We start from the raw sequence: 24,021 nt of genomic DNA, 5'->3' as shown, positions 1-24,021 counted from the left end.
TATATATGGATTCACTTTAGAAGCTCAAAGTACTGAAATATATAAATTCAGTATTTCGAGCTCATAAAGTAGAATCCTGAGAAGAGCGAAAGCTCAGAAGCGCAAAATTCAAAACCTCGAATACTGGAGGTTTTGAATTTCATGCTTCTGAGGTTTTGCTGTGGTTATAGATTCAGGTAAGTGTGTGTTAAGGGTTTTGGGTAGGGGCTGTGGTGTGTGTCAGTGCGTTTTGTTGCTGTGATGTGTGTGTGCGAGGAGAATGCAGCTTGTGTGGTGGTGCTTTGTGTGTGTTTGTATGTAGTATGACCTCAGAGTGAGAATATTTAAGTAGGGGGTGTGTGGGGGTGCAGCCCCCCACATGGGGGGGTGGAGGGGGGCTTGCCCCCCCTGCTTTTATGTAGTAGAGAGATTGTGTTTGTGTGTGGGGAGGAAGGTGTGCGTGGAGTAGAAGCGCAAAATTCAAAATCTCCGGTATGCAATATTTTGAATTTTGCGGTTCTGAGTTTTCGTGGTTTTAAATTTTCGACTTTATCGCTTCGAAATACTAAATTTCAACATTTCAGTATTTCGAGGATATAAAGTGAATCCATATATATATATATATATATATATATATATATATATATATATATATATACACACACACACACACACACACACACACACACACATATATATATATCTCAAGTCATAATAGTTATAATAGAATCAGATTTCATATTTCAACAAGTGCTAGATAAGCTGCACAGCCATTTTGAGCCCAAGCAAAATGCAAAATATAAAAAATATATAAATTCAAAAAAGGAAGAAATAAAGAGAATGAATTCATACATTTATGTTACTGTATACTAAGAGTACTAATTAGAAACTGCAAATTCTGTAATGTTAACATTTGATTTTAGCAGAAAACTAAAACACAAATGATGTGATCATACAGCAGTTGCAGGGTGAAGAAAGGGCCAGGCTAGAAATAACACTCCACAAAATGTTAGAATTGGCCAGATCCCTTAATTTTTCCAAAATTTGGGCAATGAATAGTGAAGGATTCAAATGCAAAGAGGTTATTAAAATTATAGCAAAAACAGTGATATCAAATGAAAGACGGGACTTGACTGAATAACAAACAGAAGGAAGTGTTTGCACATGCTAGATTTTACTAAATCCATTAATATTTCAGAAAGTGAGGCAACAAAGAATGAGAGAAGCAAAGACTAACATATTAACAAATAGAAGCAAAGGGAACAATAGTTATAAAAGAAAAACAAAGTGAACTGTTATAGCAGACAAAAAGAAAAGGATGTCTAAATGCCATAGAGAAGAAACAGGATTATAAAAGGTAATACACATACTGTGTTAGTCAGTATCCTTATAAAAGTTAGTGCCTAGACTTAGGAAACTATTTGTGAAAATGTAAGAAAGTAAAATAGTTACTAGGATGCAGTATGCAGAAGCTGAAATGTGAGTAATAATTAATGCATCAGAGACAGTGTCTACAAGGGGCATTAGAAGAAGATGACACATAGCAGAAAGACACAATGAAAACAGAGACAAAGAAAGCCACATGTGTATATATTATCGATAATAATAATAATGACGATAGCATTCTAAGGGGAGATTAATTACATTCGGTATCCTCACATACAGTAGTTTCAATGCTTTATAAAATATTTGTTATTTTTGTAATGCCAGAAAGAGTTATGACTAATAAGGGTCCATCTTATAACAACCATTAGTTTAAAGAGTTTTATGAATGCCAATCATTTACACATAAAAAAGTGACTGCACTTTTTGACGCAAGCCACTTGGCTATTGGAATGTTTTATGCAAACTGTTTCAGGAATTGCTATGTTTAAAGTGATACTCAATGGGCTAATTAGTTTAGTGCATTATCAAGCATTTTTCAATGTTTGGGTTAGGTGTAGGTCCAATTTATTGTGAATCTAGTTCCATCTGTTCATGTAAGAGGTCTGTGCATCAGATACAGTTTGAAAAAATGAATGGTAGAGCAATGTACAGAACATCCTTATTTTGTTTTAAAGAGTTCATAAATGTTAATTATGCCATAATCCCACTGAGATTTGAACTCTTATTTATTTATTTATTTTATTTTACATTTGTTAGCTGGGGGTGTCTGACTGAGCTGAAAATGCCCTTTTTCAGCAGAGGCCCGGGGGGAAAAGCTCCACAAAGAAAAATTACAGATACATTTAGTTATTTAGACATGATCAGTATACACACAAATTACAAAAGACATGTTTTTACAGTGGTATGCGGCACATCAACAGTTACAGTGGAGAGAACAAACAAAAAATATTAATTTAAAAATAAATGTAATTAATAGATTTGTGGTGTACAGCTGAAATTAGGAACATAGGTAGAATACATACATAGTACACAGGTACAGTACATATATTGTAGATTAGCCAGTGTTTGTGAGTAAGACTGAAAACTATTATCAAGTACTCTAGATTTAGTATGTATACCTTATCCTCTTTCACTAGCCTGGGGAGCAATCATGGCACTGCCAACTTTGCTTGAGATGTTGCCTGATGAGCTCTTTAAAGGAGGCTTTGGATGATGTGTTTTGAATGCTAGTGGGGACAGAGTTCCATTTTTTAGCCACTGAACTACTATATAGTGCATCTCCAAAGCTATTGTAGCTGTTGGTGGCTTTTAGTAGTAGTTTGCTTGATAATATAAGAGGCCTTTTAGCTGAGTGATGTTGTACTAGGTTTTTGAGGGCAGGACACATATTGAGGAGGTAATAGATAGAATGACAGAGGCAGAGCTGATTGTAGGTTAGGAGGTTGGGCAGTTCAAGCCAGTGGAGCTGTCTCAAAGCAGTACAGTGATGAGTTCTATATGAGCAATGTGCAGCAAAGCGGGCAATTCTGTTATAGCAGGCTTCCATTTTGCTTAGTTCAGTTTTGTTGAGATTACTCAGAATGGGAGATGCATAGAGTAGGGTTGATAGAAGTTGGGAGTGAGCAATGACTGATCTTGTGCTGTTGTAAGAAATGGTTTGATACGGTAGAGTGATCCCACTTTGGCATGTACTTTTTTAATAGTTAAGTTGAGATGACTATCAAATTTTAGGTGGGAGTCTATGGTTATTCCTAATAGCTTAGCCTGTGCCACTGGAGCAATTGGAGTAGCATTTGCGGAACAAATAATGAACTGACTGTTAGTGTTTTTGTTAGAATTGGGTATAATCATAAGCTGAGTTTTCTTTGGATTGAGGATAAGTTGGGCTTTGGTAAGGTAGTTTTCAATGTCAGAGAATGCTAGTTGAGTTGTTTGCAGGAGGGTAGGAATGTTTTGTGCAGCACAGATTAAGGTAGTGTCATCTGCATACTGAATGATAGATGCATGCTATGTGGAGGCATGGAGGTCATTTGTGAAGACTGTGAATAGTAGTGGTCCTAAGATGGAACCCTGTGGGACTCCTATAGTTATGGGCAGCTGAGGAGAGAGAGAATTTTCCCATTTCACAGCTAGGTACCTGTCAGTTAAGTAGCTTTAGAACCAGGTAAGAGTGGAATTTGATAGGTGATATTGGTTTAGTTTGTTTAGCAAGATCTGGTGTGAGACTGTTTCACATGCTTTGGATATATTCAATTATCAGGTGAGTCTCTAGCTATGAGGGTGGCAGAAATAGATACACTATTTCTGACAAGCAACAGACGTCAACCTTCTTTAGTTGGTCTATGCAGGCTGTTAAAGAAGCTCTTGAACATATGTTGAAGTATGTTAGAGACATTATTATTAGGTACATAAGATTATTGCCTTGGTCTCAATCCATGCCTTTAGTGAAGCCCACATATTATTTATGCTGCTTATATTAACAAGTGTAATTTTAGGGTACTTAGTTTTGTATCTTAACTGAAGAAAGAAGGGTTGCCATTAATGAAGTGACATTTTAAGGTTTTCAACCTTGTATAGCCACTTTGGGAACAACCAGGAATTAATAAATTACTAGGATTGTTATTAGCTTCAATCTGCTGTTATACAGTTGCAGTTTTACTGTATAGAGTATTGGGACTTGGAATAACATGTCCCATTATGTGGACCTTGAAAGACTGGAAATCCTGACTTATCCAATAAAATTATGTGACAAATCCAATGGAAATAAAGACACAAAAATCAAGACTGGTGGAATGTACACTTCCAGCCCTAATATCCATTTAAATTGTTTCAGTTCAGTATTTTGCAGTAGGTCACCTCCTCATATGGGATCATCTAACTTAAATAAAATCATAAACCTAAAAAAAGTGTGTAACACCAAAACTTTCAATAAGTTTATAAAGTACATTAGAATTTACTTTCCTTTTAATCTCTGATAAATGACCACTGATATAATCTTTAAGCCTTCTGTTGGTCTTACCAACGTAATATGGTGAACAAGTTTGACATGTAGCTAAATAAATAACATTTCTTGTATCACAGTTCTAATATGCATATATATTAAATATCTTTTTTGTGACAGGGTGTATAAAAGCTTTCTCAGTATTAATATTTATACAGTGCACACACTTATTACATGTATATGTTCCTACATTGTTGGTTCTAAAAAAGGTACAGCTTCTAGGTTGCTCTTTATAATATAACCTCTGCTTTAAGTTAAGACTTCTTTTACAACCAAAAATAGGTCTATCACCTATCTTAGTTATAATTTCAAGTATTGCTGACATAATTGGCCAATACTTATTGCAAATGCATTTTACAGCATAGATAGGTCTTGTAACAGTTCATCGGCCATGGATAACACTATTTTTAATTTTTAGGAATATTACTTTTGTAATATCCCCTATGTGAAAAATCTGTTGCAGTGTTATCTAACTGTAAAATCACTGGAAATCATCCGTATGCAATCTGGCTATGCGCTTAATTTGATTTTCCACCACATTCATAAATATAAATGGAGGATGTATACTTGTATGATGCAAATACATATTTCTTTTACCTAACATCTTATAGAGGTTAATATCTAACCATCCTCTCTCTGTCTTGATCAAAGTAATATCCAATAAATCTATTCTGTGAAGTGAAATATCTCTTTTAAGCCACAAAAATTCAGTACAACCACTGATAAATTAAAAAAAATGATTCAAATTCCATCAATGTTCTTGTCCGTATAAGGAGCAAGTCATCAACAAACCTGCAGTAAATATCAATATATGCTTGAAATGGGTTATTAGATACAGATAAAATATATTCAACTTCCCATATGAGCATTATGATGTTTGTATATGTATTAGCTACAGGTGTGCCAATGGCAACACATAAAACCTGTTGATATATCTGTGATTGAAATAAAAGGATATTATTAACTAACTAACACAATATGCAGCAAATGACATAAATTGCATATCTTCTGAGCTTCAAAATAAGAACATTGGGTTAAATATGTCTAACATAGTCAATTCCAATATCATTAGGTATGCATGTAAAGAAGGAGTTGACATCCATAGTAACTAGATAGCATGTAGCCATATCTCTGTCCTTAGCCCAATTGTACAAATCCTTAAAGAAATCAGATGAATCCTTTATGATGGTATGTGCACACTGCAAACATTTATTTCTAAATCTAGATATTTGAAGATAGATTCTATGACCCACCCCCTTGCCAGACAATTGGTCTCAATGGTTGTCTGACTCTACACTTGTGTAATTTAGTTATCCCATAAATAATGTCTGTTATTGGGGTGGTAGTAGTAAAACAGTTATATAAATCAAAAATTAGACCCCTTGTTGTATACATTTCATGCAAAACATTATTTACTTCCTTTGCAATATCATTCCTTTGAAGTGCAGCAATTTTCTTATAATCAGTAGAATTCAACATAATAATTAGAATTAAGCACCACAACTCCTTCCCCCTTATCTGCATGCTTGATTACAATTTGGTCATTTTCCACTAAAGACGTAATAGCCTAATAGTCATATGCAGTTAAGTTATAAAATGAATCCTTAAAGTGATCTCAATTATGATACAATAAATATATCTCATGCTCTAAAGCTTTTTCAAAAATTTGTACAGTAAGATTGGACTCGGGAATAAGGCTTTGTCATCAGGTCTAATATAAACATAATACACAGATTCAAAGATCTGATAAAATACCTAATTTCTGATAAAATTTGTGGAATATCAATTTAACATGCAGGAATAAATGTAAGTCCCTTATTAAGCACAGATAACTGGTGCAATCTATCCTTTACAGCTTAATAGTGGTGAGGCTACCAAACAAGATGCTCCCTGAAGCTACCATATTGCTAACATACCCCTAAGAGTAGATTCAGTGGTTAGGGATTTGGGAATATATGTCAACAGTAACCTGGCTTTTGACCATTATAGTCTAGGGTAATAAGGAAATTATTCTGTGTTGTGCAACGTATGACCATGGATATGGCATCCAGGACCAAGGATATAATTGTTCAGCTATACTCAGCCCTCATCAGACTAACCATTGAATACAACACTCACTTTGATATGTAATTGACCAGGCATATGCAACAACTGTAGCACCCAGAGAGCGTTCCTCCAAAAAGAATACAGGGCATAAACAATATATCCTATATGTACCACCTCAAAGGCCTATCACTCTACTCAGTCACCTCCAGACTGCTGAGTGGCAAGCAATGCCTGGCCTTCAATGCACTCTCTAGTGCCACTTTGATGATCCTGTTGCACATCTACAAAACAAACAGCATCAGAATTACCTGATCTAGGGACCTAAACCTCATCTGCAACATAAATAGAACATGTAGGAGGAACAGGCATGTGTCTCAGAGACTACCCTTTATCTGGAACAGGCTTCCCATCCAGGTGAAGCAGAGTTCTTCCCTAAATCAATTCAGGTAATGTAGTCCACTACATGAGGAACTGGAACTTTACCCCTGGTCTGGCACCTACATCTGTATTAGACAGAGGCTGCTTCTAAATGCTTGACCAGTCATGCCCATGCCTGCATGTACTCTGTAAAATAACCCTAGGGTATCAAAACGTGTCAGATACACTTGTGAAGCATGCCTATGTTTAAAAAGGTTCCTTGGGGTTTTTAGCCTAGTAATCACCCATGAACCTATGAGTCCCATACTCTTTATAGAAGAAGCAGTTCATTAACAAGTCACAACTTTGATTATTTGTGCTAACTGCCACACTGTATTTGTATACACACAATCAAGTATTTGTGCAGATACATGCATACAGGCAAATATGTGAAACCTGCAGATAAGACTACTTTTCCCAAACAGACATTTCAGTGCATACAAACACTTTCAAAGCATAGGAATGGAGTGTGTTGAGTTTCACTAAAACATAGCTTTTATTTTACTTCTGAAAGAAAATATAAAAAAAAACTAGTGCTTCAACTGTAAATTCTTTTAGATTTCTAAAAATGCACAAAAGCTATCACGTTAAAACTCTGTTACAAAATAAAAATGCAGTAAGACAAAAAAATGTGGGCCTTTACGTTACCTAGTGATCCTGGCTCCAAATGGTCTTAAATCCCAGCCCAGCTCTCTTCATGCCTTAACAAATGACAATGCCACATCCCCTGCCCAGAGATCTAGAGTCAAGATCCTTGCACATGAATTTTGCTGTAGTTAGTCAAATCTGTAATACTTTCCATCTTTGCTTTCCCAAAGAGTGTGTAAAAAGGAAAACATGCCATGCCACTAAGTCATAAGTATAGGGTGTATAAGTGTTTCCAGTTTTTAGCCTTGAAGTATGTGTGTCAGTCAGCCAATTGTCAGTATTAATAAGTGCCACATAAATGTCAGCTGTCCTCTTACCCAGGGAAGGAAAGTAGTCCTGTCTCTGAATGTTTCATCCCAAATTCCCTCAAATACACACACACACACACACACACACACACACACACACACACACACACACACACACACACACAGACACACACACACACACACACACACACACACACACACACACACACACACACACACACACACACACACACACAAACACAAGCACACTCACACACACGGACGCACGCACATGCACCTATACACACATACGTGCATGTACACACACACACACACACACACACACACACACACACACACACACACACACACATACACACACACACACACACACACACACACACACACACATGCATATGCGTATATACACACACACACACAATCACTGACACACACACAAAGAAATTGCTTGGATTTAATGCAGCTCAGATGTGTTCTTAAATCAAAATTACTGGCATTTATTTATTTTATTTATTGGCAGTTTGTTAACCAGGAAAGTCCATTGGGCCAGAATGAGCCCATTTTCAATGGACGCCTGGGGAGAAATGCTCCATATACAATTATTACAAAGCTAATGTCAACAAAGTTAACAAGTACAATGCAATTTTCAAAAACTAATAAAACATAGTAATATAAAAGACAGAATAATAACATTTAGAAGACAGAATAATAACATTTGAGCAAGATGTTGTAACATAGCATTGAATGAAATTAAAACATAAGTAATTTGGAGTATATAAGTCTAATATGGAGTGCAGGCATAATTGCCTAGGTGCGAGTAAGGGTTTGTACACTTCGAGGAGGTTCTGGTTACTGGACCTGAGTAGTTTGTTAGGATGATGCAAGGTGAGTATGGAGGAGAGGGAAGGGCAGTTAAAGGTTTTGAAAATGTGTTTGTGAGCAGTTAGCAGTTGAATGTAAGAGAGATAGTGGGGGAGTTCCTGCCAGTCCAAGGAGTGGAGTGCATCACAGTGGTGGGAGGAGGATTTGGTCCCACTAGCAAACTTAGATATTTTATTGTAGCAGGATGACAGTTTTGACTTTAGGGAGGACTGAAGGTTGGTGAGGACAGGGGCTCCATACAAGAAAGAGGGAATGAGGTAGGAAACAGAGAGTATATGTTTGGATGAGGGAGTGAGATAATGGCTGTGATGATACAGCATTCTGAGCTTTTGGTGTGTTTTCTTAATACTAGTTTGTATATGAATGTCAAACTTTAAATGTTCATCAATGATAACACCTAGAAGTTTTGTATGGAAGATGATTTCAATGGGAATCTTATTCTGACTGACTATGGAGAAGGAATTTTTACTGATAGAGGTGGTCTTAGATGGGGTAAAGATCATGATTTTGGTTTTGGATGCACTGAGAGAGAGGTGATTATTCAGCATCCAAGACTCAGAACGAAAGAAGACATCTTGTGTTAGATGCTTGAGTTTGGGGATGGATTGAGCATAGCAAATTATGGTGGAATCACTGGCATATTGGACAAGTTTGGTATTGGGAATGCACTGATGAAAATTATTAATGACGATGTTAAAAAGTAAGGGACCCAGTATAGAGCCTTGTGGAACACCTGTTGGAGTGTGAAGGAAGGAAGAGGTACTATTGTTCCACTTGACAGCTTGCTGCCTATTAGAAAGGTAACTGAAAAAAACAGTTAATAGAGGAGGGGGAGAGATTGAGAAGAGAGAGTTTGGACAAGAGAAGTTTGTGGGAAACATCAAAGGCCTTTGATAAGTGTAGGAGAAGGATAGATACAATGTTGCCAGATTCTCGGGTGCAGTTTATAATGTCAAGGAAAGAGAGAAGGGCAGTAGTAGTACTATGTCCAGGTCTAAATCCATTTTGAGTTGGAGAAAGAAGTTGATTGTCTAGGAGGTAGGGAAGGAATTGCAAGTGTATGCATTTTTTAAGGACTTTTGAGATAATCAAGAACTTTTTTGAGATAGAGGATAGGATGACTATAGGATGGAAGTTTGGAGATTTCAGTAGTTTTGCATCCTTTGTGGAGGGAGAATGTTGAATGCTTTCTTCCAGAGGAGGGGTACATAGGATTCTTGGACTGAACGGTTGATAACTATGGTGATGGGAAGGGCTATGCCATCTGCAGCTAGCTTGAGAAAGTTAGATGGAAGTTAGATAGAAGGTTGTCTGGTGCATGAGAGCATGGTTTTAGTTTTAGTAGAAGTTTTTATGGTGTGTAGAGAGATAGGTTGTATGGTAAAGAGGGGGAGATGAGTAGTGTTGATGTCAGTGGGACTAGAGTTGAAGGTGTGGGATGAGGGTGGAGTAGAAGTGTTACTGGAGAATGATGTGGTGATCTTGGGTATTGAATCAATAAAGAAAGAGTTGAATTGGGTAGCTAAGATATGATCTGGAGAGTTAGGGTCAGGGCAGGGATTGTCTTTTTTGCCAGCAGAGAGGAGAGCAGATATACTGTTCCAAATTTTGGGGGGGGGTTGGATCAATGATTGTTTTGAAGCTTGGAGTAGCAGGACTTTTGGTCTAAAGCAATTTGTTTTTTCACTTTATTACGAAGTTGCTTATACTCAGTAGGGGTGTTAGGTGCTTTAGATTTATGGTAATGCTTCCAAGATTTATCTGAGAGAAGCATGAGTGTAATAATTGCTTTAGTTAGCCAAGGGGTGGATTTGGTTTTGATTCTTTTAGTTCTGGGGGGAGCGAAGCTACCTAGCAGGTTATTGAATGTAGTACTGAAGTATGTAACAGTGTCATCAAGAGGGAGAGTTTTTACAGGGTTCCAGTTCATATCTTTTAGTGAGTCAGAGAAAGCTAGAGCATCACATTTTTTTAGGATATGAGTTATTATGTTGTTCTGGTGAAGATGGAGGCATGATGGTGAGCGACGAGCAAAGGCATATTTAAATAACCCATTAGAGGAAACAGCATAAATGCTCATACATTTTTACAGTGGTACACATAATAAGACATGTATCAGATGCCCACTTTGCAGACTAAGCACATGACTTGCGCATACAATAACTGGTACAGTCAATTATTTTATATAAGTATAGACTATAAAATGAACGACAAAGTACTTTAGACAACACATTGTTCACTCCACTTTGTACACTTTCATGGATATATTTGTAACACTATGATGAGTGATGTTCTCTTTACAAGCAGATGTGTCAAAGACAGAATCAAATTGGTTATTTGTTAGTACCCATTTCTCTTTCTTCTTTCCACACAGTTGTGTTTGGAAAGGCACTGACCCATGCAGACTGCGGGAATGGCCCAGACTACTGGTGTAAGGACAAGGAAACAGCAGTCCAATGTGATGTCATAGACTACTGCGAACAGCATGTATGGAATGTGTCCCATGTGGTAATGGTAAGTACTGCTGTCATGGTGAAGCTGAAAATGTGTGTGTGTGTGTGTGTGTGTGTGTGTGTGTGTGTGTGTGTGTGTGTGTGTGTGTGTGTGTGTGTAGTTGGTATGTCTGATGTGTGAGTGTGTGTGTGTGTGTGTGTGTGTGTGTGTGTGTGTGTGTGTGTGTGTGTGTGTGTGTGGTGTAGCTGGTATGTCTGATGTGTGAGTGTGTGTGTGATGTGGTTGGTATGTCTGATGTGTGAGTGTGTGTGTGTGTGTGTGTGTGTGGTGTAGCTGGTATGTCTGATGTGTGAGTGTGTGTGTGTGTGTGTGTGTGTGTGTGTGTGTGTGTGTGTGTGTGTGTGTGTGTGTGTGTGTGTGAGTGATGTGGTTGGTATGTCTGATGTGTAAGTGTGTCTGTGTGTGTGTGTGTGTGTGTGTGTGTGTGTGTGTGTGTGTGTGTGTGTGTGGTGGTTGGTATGTCTGGTGTGCGAGTGTGTGTGTGCTGCATATTTATCTGTCAGTAATGTGTATTTGTGTGTGTGTGTGTGTGTGTGTGTGTGTGTGTGTGTGTGTTTGTCTGCTGCATATTTATCTCTCTCAATGGAGTAGTACATAATACTTTTTTTACATAATATATAATCACATACAATCTCACTGATAACTCTACAGAGTAAATGGTGTACTTAATTTTGTTGGAGACTATATTGCCTAAGAAAAGCAGAATATTTGGTTTTACTGGATAACAAAGTATTCCCTCTGTCTCTAAGTTATTGCAACTTTGAATTAAATATGTGTAAGTAGGGGAGTGAGACAGTAGGCTCTACATTGATATGTGTGGGAGGCATAACCCCCACAGAATGCAGTTTTTATACAAATATTTGAATTACAGCTTCATTTTAGTGTTTGATCCAAAAATAAATAAAGGAAGGCACAAACAGGGCTAAAAACATTTAATATAAAGTAAGCGCTTTCACGTCAGGATCAACGCTTCATCAGACTTTCTAAAAAACACACTCAGTACATCTGTCTAAATACCATACAATCATATCAAACCATCCAATCATAGAACTAAAACCATTAAATAGTAATTAATCTTGACGTTAGCCATCTCACATACATTTATTATAAATACATTGAACATTACTAAAAATTACATTTTACACATGAATCTTAGAAAAAAATATAAAAAATACATTCAGATAAAAATATATGTATAAAACACACATATATATCAAGAAGGGAGGGGTAGAGGGGTGGAGGGAGAAATCTATAACTTTAGCCTACTTATTTAATGGTCTATCTGTCAAAAATGGTTTCAATGAAATTCTTTCATTAAGGCTGAAACATCTATTAGGCTGAAGCCTAATAATCCACTTCATCTCTATTTTTTCTGTGATGTTCTTAATATTGCTTAATTGGAGACTTCTAAAGGCTAACTCTAACATTATAAACTTAAATTTGTGTAATGACCCACTCTCACAGACATGCCTAGCAAGGACATTGGTTGTATCTTCCTTATTAATTGCATAACTATGTTCTTGTATGTGTTCTCTTAATGTTCTGTTGGTTTTCCCAACATAAAATACTGGGCACTTACTGCAGGATGTCAAATACTTTATGTCTCTAGTCCTGCAATCTGCATACCTACTAAACTCATAAGATTTCCCCGTAGTTGGATGAACAAATGTATTGGTGTTACCTATATAGAAGCAAAAATTACATCTCCTGCAACTAAATGTCTCAACCCTCTGTGATGTCACACCAAGTTTATTTATATTAGTCTTTTCATAACATAGCAGTTGTTTAAGAGATTTGTTGTTTTTGTAGGCAAAACTGGGCTTCTTAACTACAAGTTGCTTAAGCTTATCATCTGCCATCAAGATTTTCCAGTTCTTAAAGATAATATTTCATTTCTCTATATTATTCCTGGTGTAAGGAATAACCATTCTGCATTTATCTAGATAATTTTTATTGGTTTAATTGGTGTCTCCCATGTGTAATTCACAATTCCTAAAGAAGGGTTTGCCCTTTCCTGATCATTCTATATTGGCACTTTCTATAAATAAGGTACACTCATTGGATTTGCAACCTCCAAATAAGAACTCACTCTCCAATCTTTGTAACTCTTTTACACAATCGCTATCTATATTTGTTAACCTAGAGGTTGTTAGGACTTATCCCCTCATTATATTTTTATATATGTGGGGTGGGTGCATACTATCTCTGTGTAAGAGATTATTTCTTTTACACTCCCTTCTATAAATAGTGGTGATTATGTCTGAGGCTATTTGACTTGCTGATGTGCAACAAATCCATCAATACTGGGTCAAAGGATGCCTTGTATACCAGACACAGGTCACCTCCTAGCAGTCTGTAGGATACAGAATATAGTGACAGGGCTTTGAGTCAGTTCATATAGGCCATGTTGTTTAGGCCTTGTATCTCTTTAATATGGTATCTCTGTGGGTGTTCTAGTTGTTGCGTGAGGTTGCACAGATGCATGCTAAAGGAGACATTATATTCAATTACTGCTCTAATGACAGCTGATTAAAGGGGGGCGATGACATCTCTAGACAAAGACACAATCCCTTTGTATATAAGCTATGCAATATAGAAGAACTTTCTTACAGCACTGGACATATGTTGGCTAAATTTAGGTCACTGTCCACATAGATTCCAAAAGTTTGAACAACTGAGTCAACTTTTAGGGGTGTTTGTCAATGTGGTAGTTCCCTGGGTGTAGATGACTTTACAAAGGATACAGATATGCATTTTTTTGACATTTAGTTGCAATCCATCATTTTGACACTAGTTATTTATTTGGGGACAAACTCTCCTGCAGGAAGGTTAAGTAATTTGGGGATTCTGTGACTGCTCCTAGCTTGCAGTCATCTGCAAACTAGTTAGTTACAGCATTTTGGTATTGACCTTTACTTCAGAAAAGTAGATGCCAAATATGATGGGTCCCAGCACAGAACCCTGGGGGACTCCACTAGTGACCGGTCTCTTTGTGGAGGTAACTTCTTCTATTTTGATTTCCTGCATCCTATTTGTGAGCCAGTTAGTAATCCAACAGGTTACAAAGGTGTTTATTCCCAGTTTATTTAGCTTTTCTACTACGCCTGAGTGAGAATTGTGTCAAAAGCTTTGGTAATGTCGAGGTATGTGGTGTGTTCCATTTTGCCTTCATCTACTGCTTTGATGACCTTTATAAAACAATCCATTAGGCTGAGTAAGCATGACCTGCTTTTGACAAATCCAAACTGAGACATGTCCAGTATTAGTAGGTTCCCTATGCCCTGATTGATTAATTCCATGATAAGTCTTGGCTTTGTATATGAGGCTGGTCAGACATATGGGTCTGTAATTGCCCAGGTCTGTGGATGGTTCCCCCTTAAGCAGGAGAATGACTTTAGCTGTTCGCAGTTCACTTGGTTCAAAGCCAGTGTGGACACTGAGATTGAGCAGCATTGTTAGAGCTGTGGCTGAATTGTGTTTCATGCTATTTAAGATTAATGGAGGGATATTGTCAGGACTCATCGATGTAGTATTTTTAGCTTTTGATAGCACTTTTAGGACTTGACCTTGTGTGATAGTTAGAGGAGAGCCAGTTTCAGTTATATATTGAGGGACAGATGGAGTTGTTTATGGATGATGTGATACTTTATTCCACAAACCGTGAATGAGACATAGGAAAAATATTTAGTATAATAAATTCAAAAAATATATCAGGCTGAAAAATAAACAGGAAGACAATGGCAATTTGCATAAACTATGCACCCTCACAAAAACTGATTAAGATATACTTCAATTTATGGGGGCATTATAGACTTAAATCTTTGGGAGTTTGATTACCTGCAAAATAAAAAAGAGGCAATGAAAGAAATGTGGGACCAAGTATTGGAAAGAAGAAGAAGAAATATGATAAAAAAGTGGAAAGTAATAGTGAGCGATATAGATCAAAGATCACTGCATTGAAAATGTTGATATTGTAAGTGGTGTTATATTTAGCACAGGCACTATCTGATGATCAGGGAGATAAATTTTGTGAACAGGTGAGGAGAGAGGTTATCAACTATATGTGGGAGGAAAAATTTAAAAATAAGGTGGCAAAGATGCAGTAAAATGAAGATGAGGGGTGACTATACTAGAAGAATGTTACAGAGCAGCACAACTTAAGCTCATTTTCAATATATAGAACCCATGATATGACACAAAATGGAAAGAAATGTTGCAGGTGCAGTAAAGACAGGTAGGAGGGATGAATGGTTTGTACTTTCGTCTCAGGAGAAAAAGGGAGATATAGAGGGACAACTTTGTGACAAGGTGCAAAGTTTTTTTTCGGAACAAGGAATAACAGCCTTTGAAATGTGAAATCTGCCTGACAGGAAAAGTATATTTCTTTGGTATAAATGTTAAAGCAGTAGAAAATGTGCATAATAAGGAGAGGAAATTTTCTTATCGGGTAGAAATGTGTACAGGTGATTTGAAGTTTACATGGGTCAAATTATGCTAAAAATTCAGAAAACTAAATAAGGAAAACTTGGAATGTAGAGGACCTTATGAGATTCTGTATAAGCATGAAAAGGAAATAGAGAAAAGAAAGACAGAAAAGACTGAACTGGTGTGGTTGAAAATAAGAAAATAAGGGGAACCAATGGGGTTTCGCTAGTGTAGTATGTAGAGTAATAATCGGAGACAGATGGGTAAGAAGATGGTGTGTCCTACAAAGTTATCACAACTCAACAGAAGGGGGAATGTCAGAGGAAATATGGTGGAACATATGCACAGGCCCAAAGACTGCAACCTGATCCAGGAAATGTTACATATTTGTCTGGAAGTGCTTACATAAATATTTTTATTCTCCAGACAGGTTACATAAAATGTTTCTGGGGTTTTCTCCTATCACATGGAGATACAAACGCAATTGAGAAGAGACATGGGAGCACATATTCTGGGCTTATAAAATGCTACAGAAAGATAAAAGTGAACTAGAACAATTATTAATAACAATTGTGGGATAGAATTGGAAACTGACAAAGGGTACTTTTCTTTTAATATAGGTTGGAAGTGAAAGACTATGAAAGCATTGGGAAGTATCAGCAACTTTATTACTGATAGTAATTAAAAAACAGAAAAACAAGGAGATGGAAAACAAAGCAAGAGCTGCTAGGAGGAAAAGTAATGCAACAAATGACTGAGAGGTACACAGAGAGAGACAGACCGCGTAAGACTCATTGAGAGAAATGGGAACTGTGGGATGAAATCTTCAATTAAACTACAGAAGCTGGCACATGAGGGAAATAAATAATGCACAGTGTTTCATCCCATTCCACTCTCTTACAGAGATGAGGGCATTTCCTGATAGAAATACAAACAAATAGCAGTGGCAAAAGTTAATTAGGACAAGGAAAAAAGACGGTTTATAAATGTCAATTTTGGTTCTAGACCATCCCTAATGTCATTAAACCAGTTATAAAAACTGGAAAAAGAGGATGATTGCCAGAATATATGAAGCTACACAAGCAATTGTATGCCTATATTAGTTTGGCTTGGAAAAAAAGACTAAATATTTTTAATTGTATTACTGTAGAATATAATATTTGGGCAGCCACAGTGATCCAGCGGTTAGCATTGCTGCCTCACGGCAAGAGGCTCTCCAGTTCGTTCCTCGGCTGGGGTGCCTTCTGTGTGGAGTCTGCATGTCCTCTCTGTGGTCGCATGGCTTTCCTCTGGGTGCTCCGGTTTCCTCCCACATCCTAAAGACATGCTGTAGGTGGATTGGGCACTCTAAATTGGCCCTAGGCATGAGTGTGCCTTCTGTGGAAGGTTGGGCGCTGGGCTGGCAACTTGACACCGTAAAACTCCACTGCCAATCATGAGCGGACAGGTGATCTGCTGTGACGACCCCTAACTGGGAAAAACCTGAAAGAAGAAGAAAACTGTAGAATAAAATATTTATCATCTTGGGGTTATTACCAACTCAGCAACCAGCACCTCACTTATACTAACAGCTCTGCCTCATACATATTATTATTTAGGCATAAGTCATATTTGGCTATGGGTAATGCAGAAATCACTATGGATGGAATGGTTTGAGCAAGCCTGAGTGATCAAACAAAGCCAGTGACTGATAAATCCTGTATTACCCACAACCAAATACAGATTGTTGTTAGTATACAAAAATATTATTTAAGAGAGATACTTCTTAATATTCTTAACTCATTCCCCCCAGTGGAGCTCTGGACATTTGCACTGTAACTTCCAGTTGGTGGAGCCTAAGCTTTATTGAAAGTTTCAAATTATCACCTCACATTTCAAACAAATCTTCATAACTCTGGAACCATATAGTTTACTGTACAGGTGTAAATATTGATATTGATGACCCAAAAAAGTTTTATAGAGAATTGGGAAACAAGGTAAAAGGAAATGAAAGACCACAAAAAAAAAAGAAGAAATAGATACATTTTGTAGAACTATTTTTGAAGATCCTGTGGTACATAACAAAGATGCTAAACAGATAGAAGAAGTAAAAGAAAGAATAAGCAGTTCAAAGGTACAGGATATGAAATGGGATGAAGTAACAGCCAGAGAGATTGAAACAAAGTTAAGAAAAGCCTCTAATTGGAAACTCCCAGGCCCAGATGCAATACCTTACTTCTGGTTATAAGTATTGACATCTTTGCATGAAGATTTAGGCATGAGTAAGAATTATTTATATGCAAACCCCAAACAGACACCAGCCTGGCTAACAACAGGAAAAACAACGCTCCTGCTTAAAAGTGAACCTGCAAGCTACCCTAAAAAATTATAGAACAATAAGAAACTTAACAAAAAAAACAAATAAAAAGAGACAAGCAAGCATACTCCCTATCTTGTCAGCAATCCCCCCCTAAACAACCCTCAAAAATTCTGGCTTTCCATCAACCAGCTGCTAAATCCAGGTCATACCTCTATCCCCCCTCCTGTTATCTCAAAGAAGCTAGTCCCTATCTCAACCCAGTTTAACACCCACTTCATCAACATTGTCACCTCCCTTTTAGACAACCAACTAACCCAGCCACTTACTGTCCCCACCCCAGCCATTAACAAACACAGTGTCTTCTCCTTCTCACCCATACAAACTAAGTACATAAAAACTCTCTTGTCCAAACTCAAACCATGCCGCACAGCAGCAGACAAACTCCCTACTGAATTTTTAAAACTTGCAGCCCCTTCACTTGCATACCCCATTTCAATACAGATCAATCATTCTATTAAAGAACAATATGTCCCACTCTTATGGAAAATATCTCATATTATACCTCTCCATGAAGGTGGCCCCTCCAAAGAACTAGCCAACTATCGTCCCATAGCCATTCTTTCCCCCTTACAAACATTTTAGAAAAATGCATCCACAACCAGCTCATAAACTACTTCCTTAATAATAACCTACTTTCTCACTCCCAGCATGGTTTCAGATCTAAGGACAGTACCAGCACTGCCCTCCTAACCTTCACTAATACCATCCACCATCTCATCAATGAAGGCCAGCATGTCTCTTCTGTATTTCTCAACTTGTCTAAAGCCTTTGACGCCATATCCCATCAGCTTCTACTAAATAAACTATCTACCTATGGCCTTAGTTTATTCTCTCTAACTTGGTTCCACAGCTATTTTTCCAACCATCAACAGGCTACAAGGTGAGAAAATTCTCTGTCCCCACTACTCCCCATCTCTGTGGGTGTACCCCAGTGATCTAGTCTCGGACCACTAATCTTCATCATATTCACAAAAACCCTCAGTATAGCTACCCGACATGCCACCATAGTACAGTATGCAGATGATGCTATCCTTATCTGTTCAGCCTACTCACCCCAAGAACTCCAACTAAAAATGCAGTCTTTTTTTCAAGACATTGAAACCTTCCTCTCCCAACATCAACTTATTTTAAATCCAAACAAAACCAAAATTATAGTTTTGAATAACAGAAAATCCAAGACATCACAGCTTTCTCTATCTATCATCTGTGCAAACAGTACCAACATTGCCCCCACTAACCATACTAAACTATTAGGTATTACCTTAGATGAATCCCTCAAATTTGACATTCATATTACACAAACCATCAAAAAGTCCACATCAAACTAGCTAGCCTTTACAGGGCTAAATCATTTCTAACTCCAAATGTCAGGCTAGCAACTGCTCACACACGCCTTCTATCTACCCTTCTCTACAGCTCTCCTATATTTACTAACTTTCGAAAATCTGACCTCAGTAATATTGAATCATGCTATCATAAGATTGCTAAATTTGCCTCTAATCTCCTACACAGATCCCACCATTGCTTTGCTCTTGTAACATTAAACTGGCTTGAGCTTACCAACCTTCTATCTCTCAATCAACTATCCTTAGCCCACAAAATAATCTACCATCCCAACAACTGCCCGGCAATCACCTCTTTAGTTCAGCCTAATGCTAATATTAGATCCCTCACATCTTCCAATAAACTCTTACTAAAAGTATCCAACTCCCATAACCAGCATGGCGACACCCTCTACTCATACAGAATAGCCAAACACTGAAACACCCTTCCAGACTTAATAACAAAAAGTCCAGCACATTACCAGTTCAAAACACTCCTAAAGGAACACCTTACTAGTCACTGGCTATGATCATGCCACTCTCAAGGTTAATTCTATTTCCCACTTTTTTATTTTTTACCTTTTTTTTCTCAAACTATCATCTAACCTTTTTACAAACTTTATTTTAGATCCTATCTAGGGTTTGCTCATGCTACACTGTAAATTTACAGTTCATTGATTGGACTACATGTTCTGCTACTTGGTTGTTAGTGCTACTGCCTTTCTACAGTTATATTGTTTGTAGTATTTTTTTACTGCTTCTTGGTTGTGTTGCACTAATGTCACGTTTTTCTCCCTTGGTCTCCTCTAGTCAACATGACCTTGTATTGCTCTGTTTCTTGATATTGTAAAATATTTTTGTACTAATGTATTGCTGTTACTATGCTTTTGTTTTATATGTTGTTTTGTATTTTGCAGGGCTTTTCTCCCCGGGTCTCCACTGAAAACGGGCCTCTGGCCCAGTCAGACATACCTGGTTAACAAATGTAATAAATAAATAAATAAATAAATAAACAAACAAATAAATAAATAAATAAATAAAATAACTTGCCTTCTGACGATATATAAACTATACACTGGAATTGATGCTGACAGAATTTATTGTTATTTAGAAGAAAACTCAATTATGGCAATAGAACAAAAGGGCAATAAAAGAAACTCATATGAAACAAAGGATCATTTGTTGTTAAAGTCATAGTGGAGAACCATAAAAAGGGGTAGAATCTAAGTATGGCATGGACTGACTACAAAAAAAGCATTTGACAGTGTCCCACATTCATGGATAAAAGAGTGCCTACACTACACCCTACACTGATAAACTACATCACAATGACCATGAAACAGTGGCAATCCGCTTTGCAGTTAAGCCATGATAAAGGTCAAATTATTATTGCAGGGATAAAAATGCAAAGGGGGATATTCCAGGGTGACTCTGTCACCATTGCTCTTTTGCCTTGCCCTTAACCCATTAAACTGTCTGCTTAATGGATTAGGTCATGGCTATAATTTGGCTTCCAGAAAGTAACAAAGTGTAAAGGCTTCTCATCTTTTCTTTGTCAATGATTTAAAATTGCATGGCTCACCAGATGAGGAACTGAAAGCACAACTGCAAGTTTTCAAAACCTTTTCAGATGATATACGAATGTCGTTTGATCTTGATAAATGTGCAAAAGCAACATTTAAAGCAGGAAAGCTGCAGCACCAAGAAAACATCAGTTTGGGATAGGAATGTGATATTAAAGAATTTGAGCAAGAGGGAGTGCATACATATTTTGGAAATGATGAAGGATCAATAATAAAACATGAACAAATGCAAATAAAATTTAGTAAGGAATATTTTAGAAGACTTAATCCTGAAAACAGTGTTGACATCTAGGAACAAAATTAAAGCTATAAACCAATTTGCTCTTCCTGTCCTAATTTACAATTTTGGGGTTTTTGGAGTGATTGACTGGCCCCAACAGGTGTTGGATAGATTAGACAGGAAAACAAGAAGGATGCTTCATGCTCACCAAATGATTTATAAAAATCAGTGCACACCAAGATTATATATTCCCCGTTCCAAAGGAGGGATGGGCCTCCTTGAAATTGATTACATGTATAGATCTGCAATCGTGGGACAGCATGCATATTTGCTGACCTTTCAAGACCCAAACATAGTGAAAGTTTTGAAATATGAGGAGAATAAATCTAAAATGACTTCCCTTCTTAGCCTACCAGAAGCATATCTGAGTCAAGTGGGAATGGAATTCAAACCAGAAGTAGATAAAAATCAGGCAGCAACTGAATGTACCAAAAAACAAAAGAAAGAATATACTGTGAAGGATCAGATGAAAAGGCAATAAACGTGGAAACTGCATAAATGTATTTGCAAGTATAGAAAACTCCTACAAGAACCTCATGTTGATCAGGATCAAATGCAGGAATGGTTAAGGAGAGGCAACTTCAAACCAAAAGATGAAATGTTAATATCAGCGGCACAAGATAGTGGGCTGCATACACATTGCTTTACAAAGTCCTTTGAACATGTGGGAGAAGTAGACAAATGTAGATTTTGTAAAATAGAACTGGAAACAGTTGCACACCTTGTTGCTGGTTGTGATATACTAATAGCAGAAGGATTGCATACTGAAAGGCATAATAATGTGGCAAGACTATTGCACTGGGGATTGTGCAAACATTATAATATTGAAGTAGCTAAAAACACTTGAAACATGAGCCACAAAGCAATATAGAAAATTATGAAGTCTACATCAAATGGGATCACCCATTACCAACAGTTGAAAAGATAGATGCTAGAAAACCAGATATAGCATTCCATAAAAAGAAGACAAAAGTAACACTGATCATTGAAATCGCCACACCCAGTGACTACAGTGTCTTGCATACAGAGAGACACAAAATCATAAAATATCAGGATTTGCAGGCAGAAACAAGAGCAATGTGGAAGAAAGATACCCAGACAGTTGCAATAGTAGTGAGAGCAATGGGTCTTATAAAAAAAGAATCTACAATCGTATTTAGATATGTTACCAATACATATAACTCCATACGAATTGCAGAAGGAGTCATTAGTGGGCACATTGTAGGTGCCGCAAAGAGCACTTTTGGCTAACATCAAAGATTGAAACTACTAATTTCATGAACTTTAATCATACTTTGACTTGGGAATTGGGTCCATTCCCATCATGGTATTAGAAACCTAAAAGACCTGGAGAAATTTAAAAAAGTGTAAATAACAAGCTCTTCAGTACAGATTATATTTTATAATTATATAAAATATTATATAAAACATTATATATTTTATAGCAGCAGTATTCTTTAGGTTCTAGGTCTTGAACTGGATTTTCTAGGTCACAGTCGACACAATAACTATTACGGTTACACAATTTTGTAAACAACGTACAATATTTCAGCAACCACTCAAGTTATATACATACTGTCTTCAGCATTTTGTTCATCCAGCTGAGAGCTTTCATATGAGAGTAAACAATTCTGTCTGTGGTTTTTGATTGTCAATATTTAGAAAAACATGAAATTTACGACAATATAAATAAATATTGTATGAATCCAAATACCAATACAGCTGTGTTTGCCATTGTGTAAGGTTCAAGATGAAATGTTTTGATACTTTGTTTATAGCATGGTTTTGCAATTAATAATGCAAATATGAGCAAGCAATATTGGATGCCTAGAGGTGTCAGTAGGATGTAACTGCAGATAGCCTTGGAAGTGTCACCAAGCTGTAATGAGTTAAATAATGTCATTATATGGGCATGAATGATGTACCATATGTGTTTAATATGTACACGGAGATACTGATTCAATGCATCATGTAAAAAGAGGTGCTATCATGTTTTAAAGGAGTTGAGTTCATATGTATGCAGGTCATTTAACTTGCAATGTGTGGTACCAGCCCTCATAATTCTGAAACATTGTAAGCTGATAAGGTGCATTGGTGATATATGGTGCCAAAAAGCAAAATACAGCAGCCAATATAATCCTATATTCTGTTAATCTTTTTATGTGCTATCCTACTTCAAGGAGCAGTTTTCTGTTAGGGAAAGAGATTTTGCTTAAGACCTTTATGTTTTTTTATGGTTATTGTTGTGGACATGACAACAATTTCAGCACTTTGGCTACACTTGCACAATTTTACCAAGTTGGCCTTTTTTTTTCCAGCTGGTATTTTTGCAGGAGTAATGTTAGATACACTGATTGCTTTGACCACTCAGTGTCCATGTTTTTAAATGCTAATTACACTTCATTGTACAGTTCTGTATTGTATATTCTAACAATGATTTTTAACCTCCTACCTAGCCAGTACGTTTGACTGTACATAATGACTCTGTCTTGCATTTAGAAATCACTATATACTGATGAAACAATGTTTTGTTGTTTGCATTTTGTTTTTAAATATGTAGCATAATAGTTAAGTTTTTTATCTCACAGACACAAGGTACTGAATCAGATTCTCACCTTTGGAAATTGGCTAGACTTAAAAAGGCCTGCAAAGGCAGATAACCTAATACTTACCTCTGCACCTGGGTTTTGTTTGTCTTGTAACTGAAATTAAACGTTGTACCTTAAATGTGCATACTGAGCCTTTTATGTATTGCATATTTGTACTATTGTGCTTTTTGCCTAGGCAATGAGTGAAACTGGTCAGCTTGGATCAGTGAATTAACCCAGTTAGAAAATTAAATATATACTACACACATGCATACATATATACGTAATATCTTGATTTGCTCATATTCAGATTTGAGTCAAG

At 36.9% G+C, this 24,021-nt stretch overlaps 1 protein-coding gene across 1 annotated transcript in view; it reads left to right on the top strand.

Moving 5' to 3' along the window:
- Positions 1 to 24,021, top strand: part of LOC122812033 (prosaposin-like) — a 162,794-nt gene that overhangs the window by 14,157 nt on the left and 124,616 nt on the right. The window contains exon 2 of the mRNA XM_044084276.1: positions 11,003 to 11,142. Within this exon, the coding sequence (XP_043940211.1) occupies positions 11,003 to 11,142 (140 nt within the window). The remainder of the gene's footprint in view (positions 1 to 11,002; positions 11,143 to 24,021) is intronic.

The sequence above is a fragment of the Protopterus annectens genome, chromosome 9.part0, assembly GCF_019279795.1.
Source record: "Protopterus annectens isolate FY-2018-M chromosome 9.part0, PAN1.0, whole genome shotgun sequence".
Lineage (NCBI taxonomy): Eukaryota > Metazoa > Chordata > Ceratodontiformes > Protopteridae > Protopterus > Protopterus annectens.
This window is presented reverse-complemented; position numbering and strand designations above follow the sequence as displayed.